Here is an 18,238-nt window from a genome sequence, read left to right as displayed (position 1 = left end):
CTCTGCCCTCTCAGGCCAAAGGTGTTTATGAGAAGGTCGGCGAGGCCACCGAGACGGCGCTCACAACCCTGGTAGAGAAGATGAACGTGTTCAACACTGACGTGAGGAGCCTCTCCAAGGTGGAGAGGGCCAACGCCTGCAACTCGGTGAGTCTGCTCCCGCCAATGGGCCCTTCTTCACCCCACGTTGTTATGTGGGCCAATGCCTGCAACTCGGTGAGTCTGCTCCCGCCAACGGGCCTTCTTCACCCCACGTTGTTATGTGGGCCAGGACCCGGGAGCCTCAGGAAGCAGAGCCCCCCAACCACCACCACTGCCCAGGGCAGGGCCGGGCTTTGTGCCCCATGCTGGGACACCATCCAGGACGAGCAAATGGCCTCTTCACAGCGTTTCTTGGTCAGACTGACGTAGGGTCGACCTGCTGTCCCCAAATGTCCAGTGCTCTTTCCGCTGCTCAGCTCCAATATCCCTCGATGCATTTAAGATCACTTCCTCCTGCTGTGTCCCTAGTTGAAAGGGATGATACCGGACATGGAAACCACAAGGACCCATCCTCGGGCAGCGCCGACGCCCGCTGTTATCGCTTTGTCTTCAGAAACACGCTTGTTTTGATCAGATCTTGAGACCTGACTCAGAATTTGGGAAAAGTGACTGCTGATATTCCCTTTGCCCAGACGAACAAGCCCGATCCTGTTTTTCTTGCTCCAGGTTCTTGCTGTGAATTTGTACTCAGTGTCTACACTGAATTCCTCCTGGGATGCTCTGTCCCCCACGTCACCCATTCCTATAGATGCAGGATGCTCGTTGCTGCTTAATTTGATAGGACAAAACTCATGAAAACAGCGTATCTATCGATAGATGTTTGATATCTATTTTAATCAGTCACGAATTTTTACAATCGAGACTATAAACATCAACTTCTTTATTTCATCTGTTATTTTTACTTATTTATTTTTTAAGGAGGGTGCAGCTCATAGTGGCCCATGCGGGGATCGAACCGGCAACCTTGGTGTTATTAGCACCGCGCTCTAACCAACTGAGCTAACCGGCCACCCCTGTTATTTTTATTTTTGTTGTATTTGATTTTGTGGAGAAATATTTGTGATGCTTTTGGTGAACAAGGCTCTCATTCATTTTTACGGAGAATTTATTATTGCACACGAGGCAGTAGGTCTGCCTGTCCAAAACACATCTCTAGAAGCGCACGTGGTTATTTGAATTTAAATGAAATGTGGGTACACGCTGCATTCTGCCACTTGCCACAGCCACGTTTCCCGGGTTCAGCAGCCACTGCTCAGCCCCACCATTTTGGACAGTTCCGATTAGAGAACATGCCATCATCACTGAATGTTCTCTTGGAAGATACCACACGACACATCTCGTTTCTGTTGTGCTTTAAACCAGACGCTGGAATTCTCTCCATTGGTGCAGGAGATGCTACATGTAGCTTGACTCAGCGTGGGGTCTGCTCGACGATGTCCAGATCCCTTTGTTATTTTTTTATTTCATTTTTTTGTCTTGTTTCTGTCCAGACCCTTTTGGACTGTTTGCAGGGGGTCTGGGATGCCTCCCTCCCAGCACAATGTCTGTCCGTGTCATCCCTCTTTTCCCACCAGTCTCACGTAGGGCCCACCCTCCCGGTCTCCTCTCTCCCAGGTGATCCGTCAGCTGATGAAGAAGGAATGCACCCTGGAATTCTCCAGAGACAGAAAGTCCATGTCTGTGTACTGCTCCCCAGCCAAGTCCCGGGCTGCTGTCGGCAACAAGATGTTTGTCAAGGTCAGACGTCAGAGGATGCCCCAGCCGCCCTCTCCTTCTTCCTTCTGAACCCCTCTCCTCTCCCCACCCTCGCGCTGTGGCCTGGAAGGCACACACTCACCCCTGTCCTGGTCTCCTAGGGTGCCCCCGAGGGGGTCATCGATCGCTGTAACTACGTGCGAGTTGGCACCACCCGAGTACCCATGACGGGGCCAGTGAAGGAGAAGATTATGTCTGTGATCAAGGAGTGGGGCACTGGCCGGGACACCCTGCGCTGCCTGGCCCTGGCCACCCGGGACACCCCTCCGAAGCGAGAGGACATGCTCCTGGATGATTCTGCCAAGTTCGTGGATTACGAGGTGAGCAGACAGCAGGAAGCTGCCCATTGCTCCCAGGTCATCGCCCCCCCCCCCGCCCCGCCCCTTGTCATTTGTCACAGGTCCTAGAATCACAGGACATTAGAGTCTGAAAGGACCTGAGGGGCCATCTAGTGCCACTTTGCATGGGATCTGTGGACCCGTCTGCGATGCGGTGAGGCGCTCGCACCAGAATGAAAATCAGCTAGATCTTGAAGCATCTAGGTTCAGCTGACGTTTCCAGAGTGAGATTTTTGATGCCACAAAGCAGTGCCTCGACCTACATTCTGGCACAGGCTCCTTTTCTGGAAGTGGGATCACCCAATCCAGTCCCTGCATTTTAAGGAGGGTGCGGCTCACAGTGGCCCATGCAGGGATCGAACCAGCAACCTTGGTGTTATGAGCACCGTGCTCTAATCAACTCAACTAACCGGCCGCCCCAGTCCCTTCATTTTATAGAGGGGACACTGCGGCCCAACAGGTAACACAGATTTGCTCACAGTTGTCGACCAAGCGAGTGGTCCTTCTGAGAGTAGAAACCACCCTGCAAACTCCCAAGTCAAGTTCTTTCTGTGAGACATGGTCTGCGCCCAAGATGGGCCTGACACCGCCCAGCCTGCAGGGCCCTGTGTAGACAGGCCTTTCCTGCCCCTGAGCTTCAGAGGCCACGCTGAGGCTCCCCACCACCAGCAGCTCGCTGACCTTTGACCCCACTCCTGCTCAGCTCCTAGCCCCTCCTTGACCCTGCGACTCTGCTCTGGCCCCTCAGATGGACCTGACGTTCATTGGTGTGGTGGGCATGTTGGACCCGCCTCGCAAGGAGGTCACAGGCTCTATCCAGCTGTGCCGGGATGCCGGAATTCGTGTCATCATGATCACTGGGGACAACAAGGGCACAGCCATTGCCATCTGCCGACGAATTGGCATTTTTGGGGAGAATGAGGATGTGGCAGACCGCGCCTACACGGGCCGGGAGTTCGATGACCTGCCCCTGGGGGAGCAGCGGGAGGCCTGCCGTCGCGCCTGCTGCTTTGCCCGTGTGGAGCCCGCCCATAAGTCGAAGATTGTGGAGTATTTGCAGTCTTACGATGAGATCACAGCTATGGTGAGAAGACCAACAGGGCCACCCAGCCTGGGCCCGCGTGGCCTCTGGCATGGGGCAGTTGGCTTCTTGTCCACTGAGCTGGGGCCCCAGGGAGGGCGGGGCTGAGTGGGAGGGGCCGGGTCCCAGCTTCTCTGTCCCCTCAGACAGGCGATGGTGTCAACGATGCCCCCGCTCTGAAGAAAGCCGAGATTGGCATTGCCATGGGTTCAGGCACAGCCGTGGCCAAGACGGCCTCCGAGATGGTGCTGGCAGATGACAACTTCTCCACCATCGTGGCTGCGGTGGAGGAGGGCCGGGCCATCTACAACAACATGAAGCAGTTCATCCGCTACCTCATCTCCTCCAACGTGGGCGAGGTGGTCTGGTGAGCAGCCAGGGCGGGCACCCAGGGGCCCGGGCGGGATGGGGGTGAGCCCGGGGCCGCGTGCAGGGCCGACACGTGACCACCTCCTTCTGCAGCATCTTCCTGACGGCCGCCCTCGGGCTACCTGAGGCTCTGATCCCTGTGCAGCTGCTGTGGGTCAATTTGGTGACTGATGGGCTCCCGGCCACAGCTCTGGGCTTCAACCCCCCTGACCTGGACATCATGGACCGGCCCCCCCGGAGCCCCAAGGAGCCCCTCATCAGTGGCTGGCTCTTCTTCCGCTACATGGCGATTGGGGGTGAGCAGAATGGGACCTACGTTCCTTCCCAACCCCCGGGATGCACCCCCTCTCTGGGACACCAGCCCCCCAGGGTGGCTTTACCGTTCCTTTCCCTCACCAGCTGTTCATGGCCCTAAGGCCCGCTCGATGCCCCCCATATCCCCAGCCCTGCCCCCCTGACTCCCATTGTCTCTACCACAGGCTACGTGGGTGCAGCGACTGTGGGAGCAGCTGCCTGGTGGTTCCTGTACGCGGAGGACGGGCCCCACGTCAGCTACAACCAGCTGGTAGGGGAGGAGGAGGAAGAGGAGGAGGGGTGAGGAGGGGCGGGAGGCAGGAGGCCAGCGGGAGGTTTCCTGGGATCCAGCGCCTTCCCCCTCCCCCTGCAGACTCACTTCATGCAGTGCACGGAAGACAACCCCGACTTTGAGGGTGTGGAGTGTGAGATTTTTGAGGCGCCCGAGCCCATGACCATGGCCTTGTCCGTGCTGGTCACCATCGAGATGTGTAATGCGCTCAACAGGTGGGGTCTGCCCCCCCCCCCGCCGCTGCCCCCCCTGTCCCCCCCCCCTCCTCTCCCTCATCGCTCTTTCTCCTTGTGTCTCCCACCCTCGCCTCCGCCGGCGGCCTCCCTGCAGCCTGTCTGAGAACCAGTCCCTCGTCCGGATGCCGCCCTGGGTGAACATCTGGCTGCTGGGCTCCATCTGCCTCTCCATGTCCCTCCACTTCCTCATCCTCTACGTGGACCCTCTGCCGGTGAGCGCCCTGTTCCCGCCCCTCGCAGCGCCGCCTCCAACCAGAGGCGCGGACGAAGGGAGGGTGGGGCCGGGCCGGCCCCGGGGCACCTGTCCTCACGCCTCGGGCCGCCCCTTCCAGATGATCTTCAAGCTCCGGGCCCTGGACGTCACCCAGTGGCTCATGGTTCTCAAGATCTCGTTGCCAGTCATCGGGCTCGACGAACTGCTCAAGTTCGTGGCTCGGAACTACCTGGAGGGTAAGGCTCCCGCGGTCCTGGGCCATGTCAGCCCCGGGCCCAGAGCACAGCCCCGCCCCCCGCGCTGCGCGGCGAAGGCGCCCGCCCCACCCTCTTCCTTTTCAGGCGGGTGTGTCTTCTGGGTCCTGGCAGGACCGCTGTCAGCCAGGGAGATGCCACCGGGCCGTTCCTCCCCGCCCCACCCCTGGTGCAGACACGCTCCCTGGCCCCCACGCCCACCTCCCTCCTTCAGTAACCGCTGTCTCTCTGTCCTCTCTGGCCATAGGATAACCCGTTTCCCCCTCCTCCATCTCTTTGAACCGTGTCACAGGTATCACTCCCCCTTCTTGCCCTCGCCCCCAGCTGCTGTGCCCCCCACCTGACCCCTCTCCCCCTCGGGTGGCACCCGAGGTCACTTGCGCTCGCAGCTCCACCTGGAGCCACTGCTGCCACTGCCACAGCCGCGCTTCCAAGCTGGGGGAGGGCCGCTGCCCTGGCCTCTGGGCACCACCGTCTGCTGGGCTGCGCTGCGCTGCGTTGCGCTGGCTGGCGCTGCGCTCTCTGCCGCTGGGGCGCAGTGGTTGGGAGGAGTGGGGTCTGGGGACACAGGTGAGTATGGGGGGGCTGGTGCGACCCTCCAGGTGAGTCGGTGGGGACAGGGACAGGGAGCCTGGGAGGGGCTCTTCCTCTCCTGTCCTGCCCCTGGCTTCACCCCTTCCCTCTCTCCTTCCAGATCCGGAAGATGAAAGAAGGAAGTAACCAGCCGTTTTGCCCTTCTTCCCCACCCTGATAGCGATGCATCTTCAGCCAGAGCTGTGGCACAGACCCCATGTTCCCTCCCCTCGACAGTCTTCTGTTTATAAACACAATGTCCCCTTCCCTCTTCATTCCCCCTCCAACCCACCCTCTCTGTCACCCTTGTAAACCCCCCTCCCCGACCCCCTGGGGCTTGCAGGGGCAAGGCGACCACCTGAGCTGAGCTGCTTATTTATTGAAAATAAATGACAGAAAAGTCTGGCCTTGTCTCCACGCCCGTCGTGGGGCCCCTGGGGACAAGCACGTTAGTGTCACGCAGCCCAGAAAGCAGTCGCCTCTCCAGGGCACGCATGTGGAGGGAGCCCCCAGCCACCCCGCACAGCTAGGCGGTGCCCCTGGGAAGAGGACAGGGGACGGGCTAGGGGGTTGGGACCCAGGAGGCAGCATAGCAGCCAGAAAGCCACAGGGCTGAGCCTGCACCTTTGGTTCCAGGAGGGAGTTGGGACCTTCACCCAGTGTCGTCCTTGGGAGCAGGAGGCCCGGCCAGTCTTAGGAGGAGTCCTTGGGGGGGGCAGGGTAGTGGTGGCCCTGTCCCCTGGACCCCAGGCTTGGAGAGGGAGAAGACTCCATCCTGAGACCCCCCCAAAGCCTAGGCCTCATGGCTCTGCAGTGGAGAAAGGCAGTCTCCCCAGGGTGGGTGGGCTCTGGCCCCTCAGGTGTCCTTGATGTCCCTGACGTCCCTCAAGGGCGCGTCATCCAGGATACTGCGCACCTGCTCCAGACTCTCTGCCTGGCGGACCCGCTCCAGGCGCACCTGTGGAGTCCAGGGAGGGAGGCAGAGGGTGCTTGGTGGGGAAATGCGGCCCCTCCCCTGGCCAGCCCTTGAAGGAGCAAGGGCCCAGGGCCAGTGTCCCCAGGGGCCCCGCATCCCCCAACCATGGTGAAACCAGGTTCGAGGGAAGAAATGGTCCTAAGGGCACAGCCTGAGGAAGCGTGGGGTGGGGGGTGTGCAGCCGACACAGTGAGCATGCCCACGTGCCAGGCCCTGGGCGAGGGGCTTCCCATGACCGACACACGAGAGTTGGAACGTTTTTGAGCAGCAGCTCAGAGGAAAGGACCATGCGGCCCCCAAAGGAGGAAGGCTCCCCTAGCTGGGGGACTGCCCTTGCATGCCCCAGGACAAGTCACATGGAATCCTGGCAGCCTGGCGGGAGGGGACATGCCATACCTGCAGGGCCTGGGACAGCCGAACGAAATCCCTCTGCACCTGCTCACTGGTCTCCAGCTCAGCCTGCAGCCGCACCACTTTTGCCTTCTGTTCTGAGAGGAGGTCTGTGAGCTGGGCCTGGGGGGATAGAACGCAGGCTCGGGTCTTGGGTCAGATGGCAGCATGTGTGGCTGAAGGGAAGGGCAGCCCCTCCACAGCAGCCCTGACTTGGCCTCCTCTGTGGGGCCCGAGCCTGGGGGCTGCCTCAAGGCCACCTGGCTGAGGCAGACACAAAGGGCCGGGGGCTGGTTAGGCTGTCGCCCACGTGCCGCCCCTCCCATGTCATCCCCATGGGGCCTGACTTCTGCCTCACCTTGCTCTGGGCCTGCTGGACCCGCTCCATCTCTGTCCTCAGGCTGCACAGGGAGGCTAGAAGTCGGGCAGGGCAAGAGGTCAGGCCCTTGTCTTCCCTCCTCCTGCCCCAGCCCCCACCCCGCTCCAGCCCATACTCACCCTCTAACACCTCTGTGTGGAAAGGAAAGAAGGGAGGTTAAGGTTTGTTGTCGCACTGTGTCCCCTCCCCTGCTGGCGCCCAGGTGGTGCCCTGGGGGAGCTCGTCCTCCCCAGGCATCGGGGCCAGGGTGGCTCCTCCCCTCCTCTCACCTGTCTCCTCCCGTTGTCCCCTAAGCTGCCCCTCTAGGCTGGCCCTTGTCGCCGTCTCCTCCTCCAACGCCTCCCGCAGGGTCACGATCTCAATCCGAAGGCGCTCGGCCTCATGCTCCCGGGCCTGCTGATGGGCCCGCGCCTCCTGCCGCGTGCGGTGCACCAGCTGCTGTAACTCCTGGGAAGGATACAAGTCACCTGGGCGTGGGAGGGGCCACAGGGCCACCTGCTAGATGGGGGGGGCTGTGGGGAGGGGGGGAGGGAGGAAAGAAGCTGTTAACAGGGGACACAACCCAAATACAGTCGTGGGGAGAGCGAACGAGGACACCGGTCCAGCAGGGACAGGGTGACAGCAGGCAGCGCCCCGCCCCTGCCCCACCCCCACCACGGAATGGTGCAAAGCCCCAGGTTTCCTAGCGCAAGACACCCTTTCATAAAGCTCAGAAACAACTGAAGTCAGCCCTCCATTGTTTAGCCAGACACATACATGTAATAAAACACGGTACCAGAAAAGAGCAAGGGGATGGTCAAGTTCAGGTCGGCGGAAACAGAACCAAGGAGAATGGGGGGCACAGAAGGAGATGTAAGTGGTATTCTCAGGGTGGGCAAGGGTTCCAGGGGATCTTCCTATTTTTAATAAATTAATTTACTAATAAATTATATCATTAATAAATTCAATCAACAAAAGCCATGCACACACCCCTGATGAGAGCTGGTTATGAGCCAAAGACGATAATCACTTCAGTTTGGTGGGGCTCGTGTCACTTAAAAATAAACCAAATCCCTGCTGCCTTCATATCAGGCATTCTGTTAACTCATTGTCCATTCACGCCAATGCTGAGGAGGTGTGGGCCCATTTTTCAGATGAGGAAGCTGAGCCTTAGAAAAGCCAAGTGAGTTGGCCAAGGTGACGACACAGCTAACATGTGACAGCCTGGATCTGTCCCCGTCCCATGGTCCCAGGCCAGTGCCGTGCTGTGCGTGAAGAGCCGCCAGGGCGGCCCCCAGGCTCTCAGTGCCCACGCTCCCCTTACCGTGATCGAGCTGGGCAGTGACTCCTCCTGCTCCAGAACCCAGGGGGCTGGAGAGGGCGGCTGCTCGGCCCGGAGCCCTTGGTTTTCCTCAGTCAGCCGCTTTACCTCGTGGCTCAGGCACTTGTGGGAGGTGGCGAGCTCTGCCTGGGGATGAACAGTTAGTAGGAAGCGATGAGGGGGGGGCAAGATGTCCCCTGTCCCCTGTGGGGCCAAACCCTGAATCTTCCTCCGGACGTTGCTCCCAGCCAGAGAGTCCGTGCATTCCCCCCCCCCCTTCTGAGAAAGGAAGAGCCTTTATTACACATCTGTGCCCCCCAGCTGTTTACACACCTTCCTCAATGATATGGAAGTCACACAGTGGCAGCCACAGGCCACGCCAGGTGTTTTATTTGGTCCATATCTTTTTTAAAACCTAAAATTCGTTGTTAACTGAGAACTGGGAGACTATACACAAATATCCAGACTTTTGGCTTCTCTTGACAAATCCGAAAACCTGGCAGCATTGAGCTCGCCTTCTCAAAAGGCTGCAGTCAGCGGTCAGCGGCCAGAAGAGGGGGGAGCCACCCTGTGCATGGTGTCCCGGTGTCCCGGGTTCCCTCGCTGCTCCTTCCTGCCTCACACCTGTGTCCGTTCAATCATTGACTTCTCCCGTCTGGTCTTGGGGAGTCTCTGATTTTGCAATCCCTGCTCTTAATTCTCATGACTCTGCAAGCGAGGGCCCATTATCTCCATTTCAAGAGGCAGGGGTAAGGCTCCCAGCTTGTGGGATGAGGTCAAGATTACAGAGCAGGCCGGCCCGGTGGCTCAGGCGGTTGGAGCGCCATGCCCCCCCTAAATGCCAAGGTCACCGGTTTGATTCCCACATGGGCGTGAGCTGCGCCCTCTACAGCTAATATTGTGAACAACAGCTCCCCTTGGAGCTGGGCTGCCAAGTGAGGCCATGAGCGGCGGGTGACCAGTGAGTGGCCAGCAGCCATCGTGAGTGGCTGGCAGCCGGCGAGAGCTGCTGTGAGCTGTTGTGAGCAGCTGACCAACGACCGGCGACCAGTGCAAGGCTCATAACACCAGCATGGGCCAGGGAGCTGTGTCCTACACAACTAGACAGAAACAACAGCTTGGGGGCGGGGAAGGCAGAAGAAGGGGGAAACAAAACACAGATTCCAGAGCAGATGCACAGTGGGTTCCGTCTGGCACAGCTCCTGCTCCGGCCACAGGGCCAGGTACCCTAGAAACCCTTCTACCCATCTGACACCAGCTCCAGGTGCAGCCCGAGCAGCTGGGGGCGGGACAGGTGCCTCAAGCTTACACGTGTCCCCGCCGCCAACCAATTCCCATCACATGCCTTTCCTTCCTGCCCCAAGCCCCAAGCCCTCACCATCTGCAACTGAACCCGCTCCTGGGCCTGGCTCACAGTTCCCTGCAGGGTCCGTAGCAGCTGCTCTGAGTTCTGGACCTGGGCCAGGAGCACCTGCATCTGTGGGGACAGGAGGGCAGGGCTGAAGTCGGGGCCCAGAGGCAGGCGGCCAGAGGCCCTGCGGGGCTGAGGCAGAGGCTGCACCCACCTGCTTAGCGCAGTCCTCGTTGCTTCGTCGCAGGCCCTCTTGCAGCTCATCCCGCTCACGGCTGATGCTCTCCAGGTCCTTCTGCAGCTGCCGCCCCTGCCAGACCCCGGCCTCAGTGTCACCCTCCAGGGCAGGACGCCCTTCTCACCATGCCTCTGACACGTCAGCGGGGGGTGCCGTCATCCACACAGCTGCTCGAGCCAAAGGCCCAGGTACTGGTCCTGACTCTTCTGTTTCCACTCCCCACGTCCCACCCAGGGGCGGGCCCTGCCAGTCGGCTTCCAAAGGGCATTCCAAAGCTACCCACTTGTCTCCATCTCTGCTGCCACTCCTGGCCCGCCACGACCTTCCTCTAAACGATGTCAGCAGCTCCCAGCTGGCCACCAGCTTCTCCTGCTGCCCCTGCCCCCACTCCTCCAGAGGCCCAAGAGGTCTGTTAAAAGCCTCAAGTGAGCAGGCCTCTCCCTCAGAGGCTTCCCACTGCTCCCGTCTGAAATGCCAAGTTCACGGCACTGGGCTGGCCTCCTGCGGACCCTGCCCTCGTTCCTGATGTCATCTCTCCTCCTCTCCGTGGCCTTCCTATGCCGCAGACACACCATGGTCTGGCCATCCCCAGGGCCTTTGAACTTGCAGTTCCTTCTGCCCCCAAATCTTTGAAGAATGCCTCTGTCACCGTCCAGGTTAGTCTCTGGCACTGCCGGTCTCTACCCCGTGACCCTATTTGTTCTGGGACACTGACGTCCTCATGTGCCTGTGTGCGTGTGTGGGTCTGGCTCCCTCCTGAGGAGGAAGCACTGAGAGGGAAGGAGTTTTCTCACTGTGGGATCCCAGCTCGCGCTCGGGTGGGGACATAGCAGGTGCTCAGTAGTGTCTGGTGAAGGGACAGACGGGTGCCCAGGCGTAGACTGGTCACTCCACCCACCGCACTCACCTCCACCTGCAGCTGCTCCCACTGGGTGTCGGGAACAAGCTGGTAACCAGGAGGGGGCAGGTAGATGCCCTCAGGGACCAGGGTCCCCGTGGACAGCAGAGAGGCTGTCTCTTCCTGCTCAGGGCTCAGGCCCTGGCGGCTGCGGGGTATGGAGGTGCTGCTGCCGGCCCCGCCAAGGGAGAAGGAGGAGATGGAGGCGCTGTCGTCACAGTTGTGGGCAAATGCCTCGGCCGCCGCACCCCCGTCTCCACTCAGCTCCTCCAGAGGCTCCAGTGGGGGAGACGAGTCCCGGGAGAGAGACAGCAACTCTGCGGAGCCGTGCAGGGAAGGAGGGTGCCGGGGACGTCTCTAAGGAAGGGGGGCAGGGAAGAGGCTGGGGGGCCAGGGTCTTGCAGCGCCCCTTTCCCCCTGGGTGGTCCCTGGCTGCTCCCTTACCTGGATCTCTTGGATCAGCTCTTCCGCCCTCAGCAGTTTCGTCTTCAGCTCCTCTATTTCCTGCTCCATGGGCAGCACGATCTCTCGAAGCTTCTCCGAGTCCTCATGGGCCTGAAGGAGGGAGGGGTTGGGCAGTGACAGAACCCCTCCTGAGTGCAGGCCCCCACGGCTTTCTCTAGGTACATTAGCTCTTCTAGTCCCTCCCAAGACGGCACTGAGCACCCCCATTTTAGAGACAAGAACAGAGGCTGTGGGAGCTCCAGGACCTGCCCCAGGTCACATGGTAGGTAAAGGGGCCAAAGTCACAACTATCTTCCCATTGCCCACCTGCTCACCATACTTTTCTTCCCCAACATCCATTTCTTTCTGTTTCCATAGAACCTAACATTTTTAGTTGGGTATATGGCCTAAATTCTAGAATACCAGCTGGCTGCGTTTCTCAGCTTCCCCGTAACTCAGCATGGCCATATGACTAAGTCCTAGCTAATGACATGTGCAACTTCCAGGACAACTCCTTCAAGAGAGAAGGTGTGCTTTTGTTTCCTCCTTTCTTCGCTAGGATGTGGATGTGATGGCTGGCACTCAAGCAGTGATCTGGGATGATGAGGCAGTAAGCTACCTATGGCAAAACAGCAATACAGGAGGAGCCCGAGTTCCTAATGACTTTTTTTATTTTTATTTTTTTATTTTTATTTTATTTTATTTTTTAAAGGAGGACACAGCTCACAGTGGCCCATGTGGGGATCGAACTGGCCACCTTGGTGTTATCAGCACCATGCTTTAACCAACTTAGCTAACCGGCCATTCCCCTCCACCTTTTTTTTTTTATGAGTTTATTTGAGCCAAACTGACAATATATGCTGGGGAGCAAGATCTCAAATGCTCCTGAGAACAACCGTTTTGCGGCTTCCCTAATGATGTGTGGAGCTGACCTATCACTCATGGAAACATCTATCTCTGAACTTGAAGAAAAATAAACCTGTATCTCATTGACGCCACTGTTGACTTGGGTGACACTCCCGTCACCACCGTATCGCTATTTCGTCTCAGTCTCTTTTGAGGCTTAGGATCTTGCTGATCTTGTACAGGCGACAGTATCTGGACGTGTCCACTCGGATATCGCACAGGCACCTCTATCCTAGTAGAGCCAAATCTGAACCAACTCGCCACGCCATTTCTCCTCCCCCGAGTGCTAAGTTGGCAAGAATGGTCCTGCTATCCACCCTGTTCGTCAAAGCAGAAAACTGCCAATCACCCATCCTCTTCCAATCCATGCCACTTCTATTTTGTGAATCCCTAAAAACCTGTCTCAAACAAGCTCTTTCTAACCCTCCAAATCTCGTAAGTGAACCATTGCAACAGGCAGGGGAAGCCTGGGCGGCCCCAACAAAACACTCTGGATCTCATCTGAAGCCCTGGAGCCCAAGCTTTGCAGACGCCCAGGCCGTGGATGGGCGATGGCTGAATGCAGGCGCTGGGTCAGGAAGGGACCTGCCTGATTCTAGACCTGCTGCTCCTTCCTCTGCCCCAGGTGGCTTTCATTTAGCAGAGCCCTCGCTTTCACCGCCCTGGTGAACTGCTCCTGGAGGAATACTGATGCAAGCAGCAGCCTGTGCTGGGAAGCGGTGGGTTGGATGCCTTCCTTTCTCGAGCTCCTGTTTGGATCTTTGCCTTTCTAACCAGGTGATTTAGTCCATCTCTTTGCGCCTCTGTTTCCTCGTGCATAAAGTGAGGAGAGTAGATTCCTCACAGGGCTGCTGTGAGGACCAAGTGAGGTAACTACAGAAACTTGCTTTGAAAGATGAAGAGCTTGGTAATATGTGCTTCCTACTACTTTTAATCACACCAATAAAGGAGGTGATGTAGAGACCAAGGACAAAAAACTGAGAACCAGACTGCCTAGATTTTTAAGTCCCAAATCTCCTTTTCATGTTCATAAGCCGGGGAGAATTACTGACCTTCTCTGAGCCTCATCTTACTCATCTGTGAAATGGACTGGATGGACCTTACTTTCAGGGGAAAGGCTGGGGCGCCTCCGTTGTTATCAGTTACCTAGAGCGTGAGAGGCGTCCCCAAGTGTCAGCTCCGTTTCCCTTGCATGACGGCCCTTAATTTTGAAGGTAAATGAACCCAGCCAAGCCACTAGTAAGCGACACGCCAGCATCTTGCTAAGTGTGGAGCTAGCAGGTGCTACACCTGGAATGATGACTGGGTGCCCTGCTCCCAGGGATAATGGGGTGGCACCCCCACAACCCCCCTGCCCCACAGTCACCTTTGGCTGCCTCAACACCTTTCCAAACCCCAGGGTGGGGGTGGGGGGAGGCCATTCCAACCCCAACCTTTTCCATCTGCTTCTCCAAGGAATCCAGGGGGTGAGCCCGGGACAGCAGCTGCTTTAGGCGGCCCAGCTCCCGCTCCTTCTCTTCCAAGTCCTGTTGCTGCTGTTGCCGCTCCTGCTTCAGAGACGTGAGCTGGGCTTCGTAGCTGCTGATGGAGTCTGGTGGGGCAGGAAGGGCAGGGCGGGTCAGCGCACTGGCCCCCTCTGTGGGCGAGTGGGGGCTCTCCATCACTGACGTGCTTACTCTATGAGACCATTACTATAACAATTAAGAGAGTGGGCTTAGTGGCGAGATGGCCCTGGGTGATCAATAAGCCTCTCGTCTGTGTCCCCAGCTGCAAAATGGGGACACTAACAAGTACCCCACTGGGCTGTTACAGGATCCAAAGAGATCACGTCTGGGTGTTCAACCCTACTCCTGGTACATAATAATGGTGAAGATATGTTATCTATTCCTATTAATATATACCCATAACAATCAATATCTAGTAACAGTAGTAAGTACTTATTTTTTATTTGCATAGTTATTTATTTTAACACATACTGACATTAAAGGTTCTGCCGAATCCAAGCAGTCCAGCCAATGGCCAGGAGCACAACTTTATCAGGTAAACACACAAGATGAGAAAAGAGTTTCAGCCATTGTTGAACAAAGCTGGAATGACTCCTAAAAGACAACTGGTCTGTTTCATCACTGCTGTGTATAATTTACCTCTCAGTAGAAAGGCTAAACAATTTTAAGTGCCACAGGTTTTAAGGATTCTGCAGAACAAAAAAAAATCCTTCAGTTTAGAACCCACAAAAGCTTGTGTATCTTGATTAAGGTAGTTTTTTATTACATGGTGTGAACTAAGTTATTGCTTACACAAATTTGTAATATACCCTGTTTAAAAAAAAAAAAAAGAGGTACAGTTTCTGCTACCGGACTGCTTGGGTTCAAATCTTCTGCTGCTTTCTAGCTGTATGACGTTGGGCAAGTTAACTAACCACTCTGGGCCTCAGTGCTTCCTCTGTAAAATGGAGATGGAAAATAGTTCCCATGTCACAGAGATTGCTATGGAGGGTCAACACTTGTAAAGCATTTAGCTCGGTGCCTGGCATATAGTACGTGCTCAATAAATGTTAGCCAGCATTCTTATCATTATTGTTATGATGATGATTTAGGACAGTTTCTTTTATAGGGACAGGACGTTTCCTTTAAAATACATGTACGTACAGTTTTAAAAAGTGGATATATTTAAAGAACAAATATTAAGTAGCTGTGGGGACAGAGCCAGGAGTACAGTTTCTAGACTCTCGGCTTCATGTGGAAAGGTGCTGGCTCGGGTAGTAAATGGCCATCAACTGTGATTGGATGGCCATCAGCTGTGGCTATTTGGCTGTCAGCTGTAACCAGTGAGCCGTTGGCCACTAATATAACTGCCGTGGCTACGCTAGCAGCGGATGGTGGCTGAGCTAGCAAGCGCGGATTAGCAAGTGGCTCCGTGGGTGTTCCTTTTTGGCCTCACCATGTCCTGCGTTCTTATGTGGGGAGCAGGACCAGAGATCCCACATAGCACCCTGCATGACACATGGCGCAGCAAGCAGGGTACGGTGCCGGCCAAAGCTCTCCGAAGGGCGGTGGAGTAGTTTGTGCGTATGAACACTCAGTCTCAGGAAGACCAGGAGGAGCAGCTGCTGGAGAGCTGGACCCCTGTGGAGGGGTGGGAAGACGTGGATGGTTCTCCAACCAGCATAGGCCAGGGAAAGCAAAGGTCGTTGGGGCCTTGTGGGCTGGGAAATGCCTGCTGAGGCAGCCCGGATGCGGGACTTGTAGTCCCAGGAGGAAACGCTTGCAAAGTCCTCCATGGAAAATGAGGGTGAGGTCAAAGTCATCCCTCACCCCCAGGTTGGGGAGGACTTGGAGCCCTCGCCCTGCGGAGAGGGCACACGTTGTGGGGCCAGTGCACAGCCCTGGCGAATGACTGTGGACTATGGGGAACTGCCTTCCATCCCCGATTTGATGGACCACTTGACTGATTGCTTGGGAACATACCACCATGCAGTGGAACTGGTGGATGTTTGCTTCCTGTGTCTCGACCCGCCGCCATTGAGAATATGTAAGCACCTTGGCTGTGAGCCACTATTGTTCCAGCATGGTACCCTGAGAAACCCTGGCTGTGCCCAGGAAGTCCGGCTGTGCCCAGAGAGAGTAGCGGTGCCCTGAGAGGCTGTGGCTGAGCCCAGGAAGTCTGGCTGTGCCCAGAGAGAGTGGCAGTGCCCTGAGAGGCCTTGGCTGTGCCCAGGTAGACTGGTAGTACCCTAAGAAGCCCAGGAAGTCTGGCTGTGCCCAGGACTGGTGGTGTCCTGAGAAACCCTGGCTGTGCCCAGATAGCCTGGCTGTGTCCAGGATATTGCATTCACCTCCAGGCTCCTCGCACAGGGCCCCTCACAGAAGACGCTTGTCACGTAGATTGTGAGGCGAGACCCTGTAGAGGTGCAGTGTGGGGACAAAACCAGGAGTGCAGTTTCCAGGCTCTTGCCCTCACGTGGAAAGGTGCTCACTCGGGTAGTATATGGCCATCAACTGTGATCAGATGGCCATCAGCTGTGGCTATTTGGCCGTCAGCGGTAACAGTGAGCCATTGGTCACTAATATAACTGCCGTGGCTATGTCAGCAGCAGATGGTGACTGAGCTAGCAAGCACAGATTACAGTTAGCAAGTGGGGTTGGTTGGCAGGCAGAGAAGTGGACGGTGGATTGCAGATCGTGTGGATCCTGCTTCCTGTGTCTCCAACCCAGCCACCAGCGAGAATATAGTGGTGTGACTCCCCTACCTATGGCTCTGTGGGTGTTCCTTTTTGGCCTCACCATGTCCTGCGTTCTTATGGGGGGAGCGGGAGCTAAGACCCCGCATGACACCCCGCATAACTCCCTGCATGACAGTAGCTAACAGGGTAAGTCATACGAGGAGACAACCCCGTTGTACAGGGGGCGTGTGGATGCCTGAAATGTGACAATACGGCCTCAGAGAAGTCTAGAGCCAGGAGTAGTTGTGATCAAAGGAAATGACATGGTGGGATGGGCATTTTAGGAAGTTTACTCTGGAGGCCAATGTCAAGGCCAGATTGTAGAGGTAGACCTGTGAGAAGGCTGTGGCAACCGTCCAGGATTGTTGCTGTGATCGTCACTACAGCAGGGGCAGTGGAAGCAGAGCGGTGGGACAGGACTGGAAGCTATTTCAGAGACTCTGGCCTCTGACCGGAGGACAAGGGGGAAATAGGAAAAGAAGCTGGGGGATCTGGGGCCCTAAGGGGTGGTGATACACCCCAAGTACATACAGAGGGAGGGAAGGAAGTCAGTGCATGTGGGGGTAGGGGTGCGCTGCTACCTACCCCATAGCTTATCTGTCCCCCTGACCCTTTTCTGGTCATGCACTAGTGCTTATGGGGCTCATGGGGAGGCTAGAAAGAGACCCTGCCTCACCTTTCAGGATGGCCTGCAGCGAGGCCACCTCCTCTTGGCATTGCCGTTGCACTGCAGCCACAGCCTCAGCCTTCGTGCTCTCGCTCACCTCCGCCACAGCCTTCATGGTCTCCATTTCTGCCAGGGCGCCTGCCAGCTCAGCCCGAAGTCGGCCGAGCTCCCCTGACTCAGCTTCAACCTTTGCTTCATCCTGGGGCTGGGGATCCAGCACTGTGGGGGACAGGGATCAGCCTCTCTTCCCATCATCCTGGGATCCACAATCACTCAGGCCACCAAATCCGAAAGTCCTGAAACCTAGTAGTACTGAGCCTCGGTCCACGCCCGGTCCCCTAGCCCCGCCGCTCACCTGGCCCCGCCCCTTCCCCGCCTCCTTGTCGCCTAGCTCTGCCCTGTTGACAATAGCCCCGCCTCTTCCCAGTCCCTCTGTTCACCCCACCCTTTTCTGACACAACCCCTCCGGTCCAATGACCCCGCCCCTTGCCCACAAGGCCACGCCCCTTCTTCACTGGGCTCCACCTCTCACCTGCCCTACCCCTCCACCGGCGACTCCAGGCCCCGCCCCCTCCTACCCGGCGGCGTGGCCCCGCCCCTTTCTCCAGTCGCTCCTCACCAGCCCCCATCCGCAGGCTGCTGAGCTCGGCCCCGCCTCCGGCTTCACCGCCCCTCGCGTGCACGGACGCGCCCTCACGTACCAGCCCCCGGCCGCAGTCGTCGGCCATCCTCGCCCGCGGCCGCCGGCGCAGCTGCCGCCATCGCCTCTGCGCAAACGGCGGGGTACCGCACTCCTTGGTGACGGCGCTCACCGCTTCCGGGTCCTCTCGGCTGTTTCCGGATCCGCTCGGCTGTTTCCGGATCAGCCCGGCCCGAGGCCGGAGGCCGGAGTTGGGGCAGGATTGCCGAGTCTCGGCCGAAGATTTCCGAATCCACGCACCAGGCCCCGCCTTCCCCGCCTTCTTTCCTGCCTAGCGCTGTTCGAGGATACCAGTCCTTCAAACCCCGAAGTTCTTTCAT

General features: G+C 57.6%; 2 protein-coding genes across 4 annotated transcripts in view; one reads left to right on the top strand and one right to left on the bottom strand.

The window, feature by feature from the left end:
- ATP2A1 (ATPase sarcoplasmic/endoplasmic reticulum Ca2+ transporting 1) overlaps positions 1–5,850 on the top strand; it is a 15,696-nt gene extending 9,846 nt beyond the window's left edge. For 2 of the 3 annotated variants that reach the window (XM_019754695.3, XM_088801406.1), the window contains 12 exons: positions 15–146; positions 1,656–1,778; positions 1,898–2,116; positions 2,883–3,218; positions 3,362–3,582; positions 3,678–3,880; positions 4,064–4,149; positions 4,252–4,385; positions 4,501–4,618; positions 4,739–4,856; positions 5,122–5,166; positions 5,569–5,850. In XM_019754695.3, the coding sequence (XP_019610254.1) occupies positions 15–146; positions 1,656–1,778; positions 1,898–2,116; positions 2,883–3,218; positions 3,362–3,582; positions 3,678–3,880; positions 4,064–4,149; positions 4,252–4,385; positions 4,501–4,618; positions 4,739–4,856; positions 5,122–5,126 (1,695 nt within the window). In that variant the 3' untranslated portion in view covers positions 5,127–5,166; positions 5,569–5,850. The remainder of the gene's footprint in view (positions 1–14; positions 147–1,655; positions 1,779–1,897; positions 2,117–2,882; positions 3,219–3,361; positions 3,583–3,677; positions 3,881–4,063; positions 4,150–4,251; positions 4,386–4,500; positions 4,619–4,738; positions 4,857–5,121; positions 5,167–5,568) is intronic. The other variant, XM_074322896.2, reaches the window with a different exon arrangement.
- Positions 5,807–18,238, bottom strand: RABEP2 (rabaptin, RAB GTPase binding effector protein 2). Its single transcript, XM_019754701.3, has 13 exons — positions 17,920–18,238; positions 17,228–17,437; positions 13,763–13,920; positions 11,424–11,534; positions 10,989–11,336; positions 10,058–10,153; positions 9,871–9,969; positions 8,496–8,639; positions 7,462–7,639; positions 7,312–7,323; positions 7,172–7,227; positions 6,820–6,936; positions 5,807–6,405 (listed from the first exon to the last, which is right to left on the bottom strand). The coding sequence occupies exons 1-13, from the start codon at positions 18,236–18,238 to the stop codon at positions 6,304–6,306; spliced, it is 1,950 nt and encodes a 649-aa protein (XP_019610260.2). The 3' UTR covers positions 5,807–6,303.

The sequence above is a fragment of the Rhinolophus sinicus genome, chromosome 10 (genome assembly GCF_057876585.1).
Source record: "Rhinolophus sinicus isolate RSI-liver-muscle chromosome 10, RSI-T2T, whole genome shotgun sequence".
Taxonomy (NCBI): Eukaryota; Metazoa; Chordata; class Mammalia; order Chiroptera; family Rhinolophidae; genus Rhinolophus; species Rhinolophus sinicus.
Note: the sequence above shows the minus strand (reverse complement) of the source record. Positions and strands in the feature narration are given on the sequence as shown.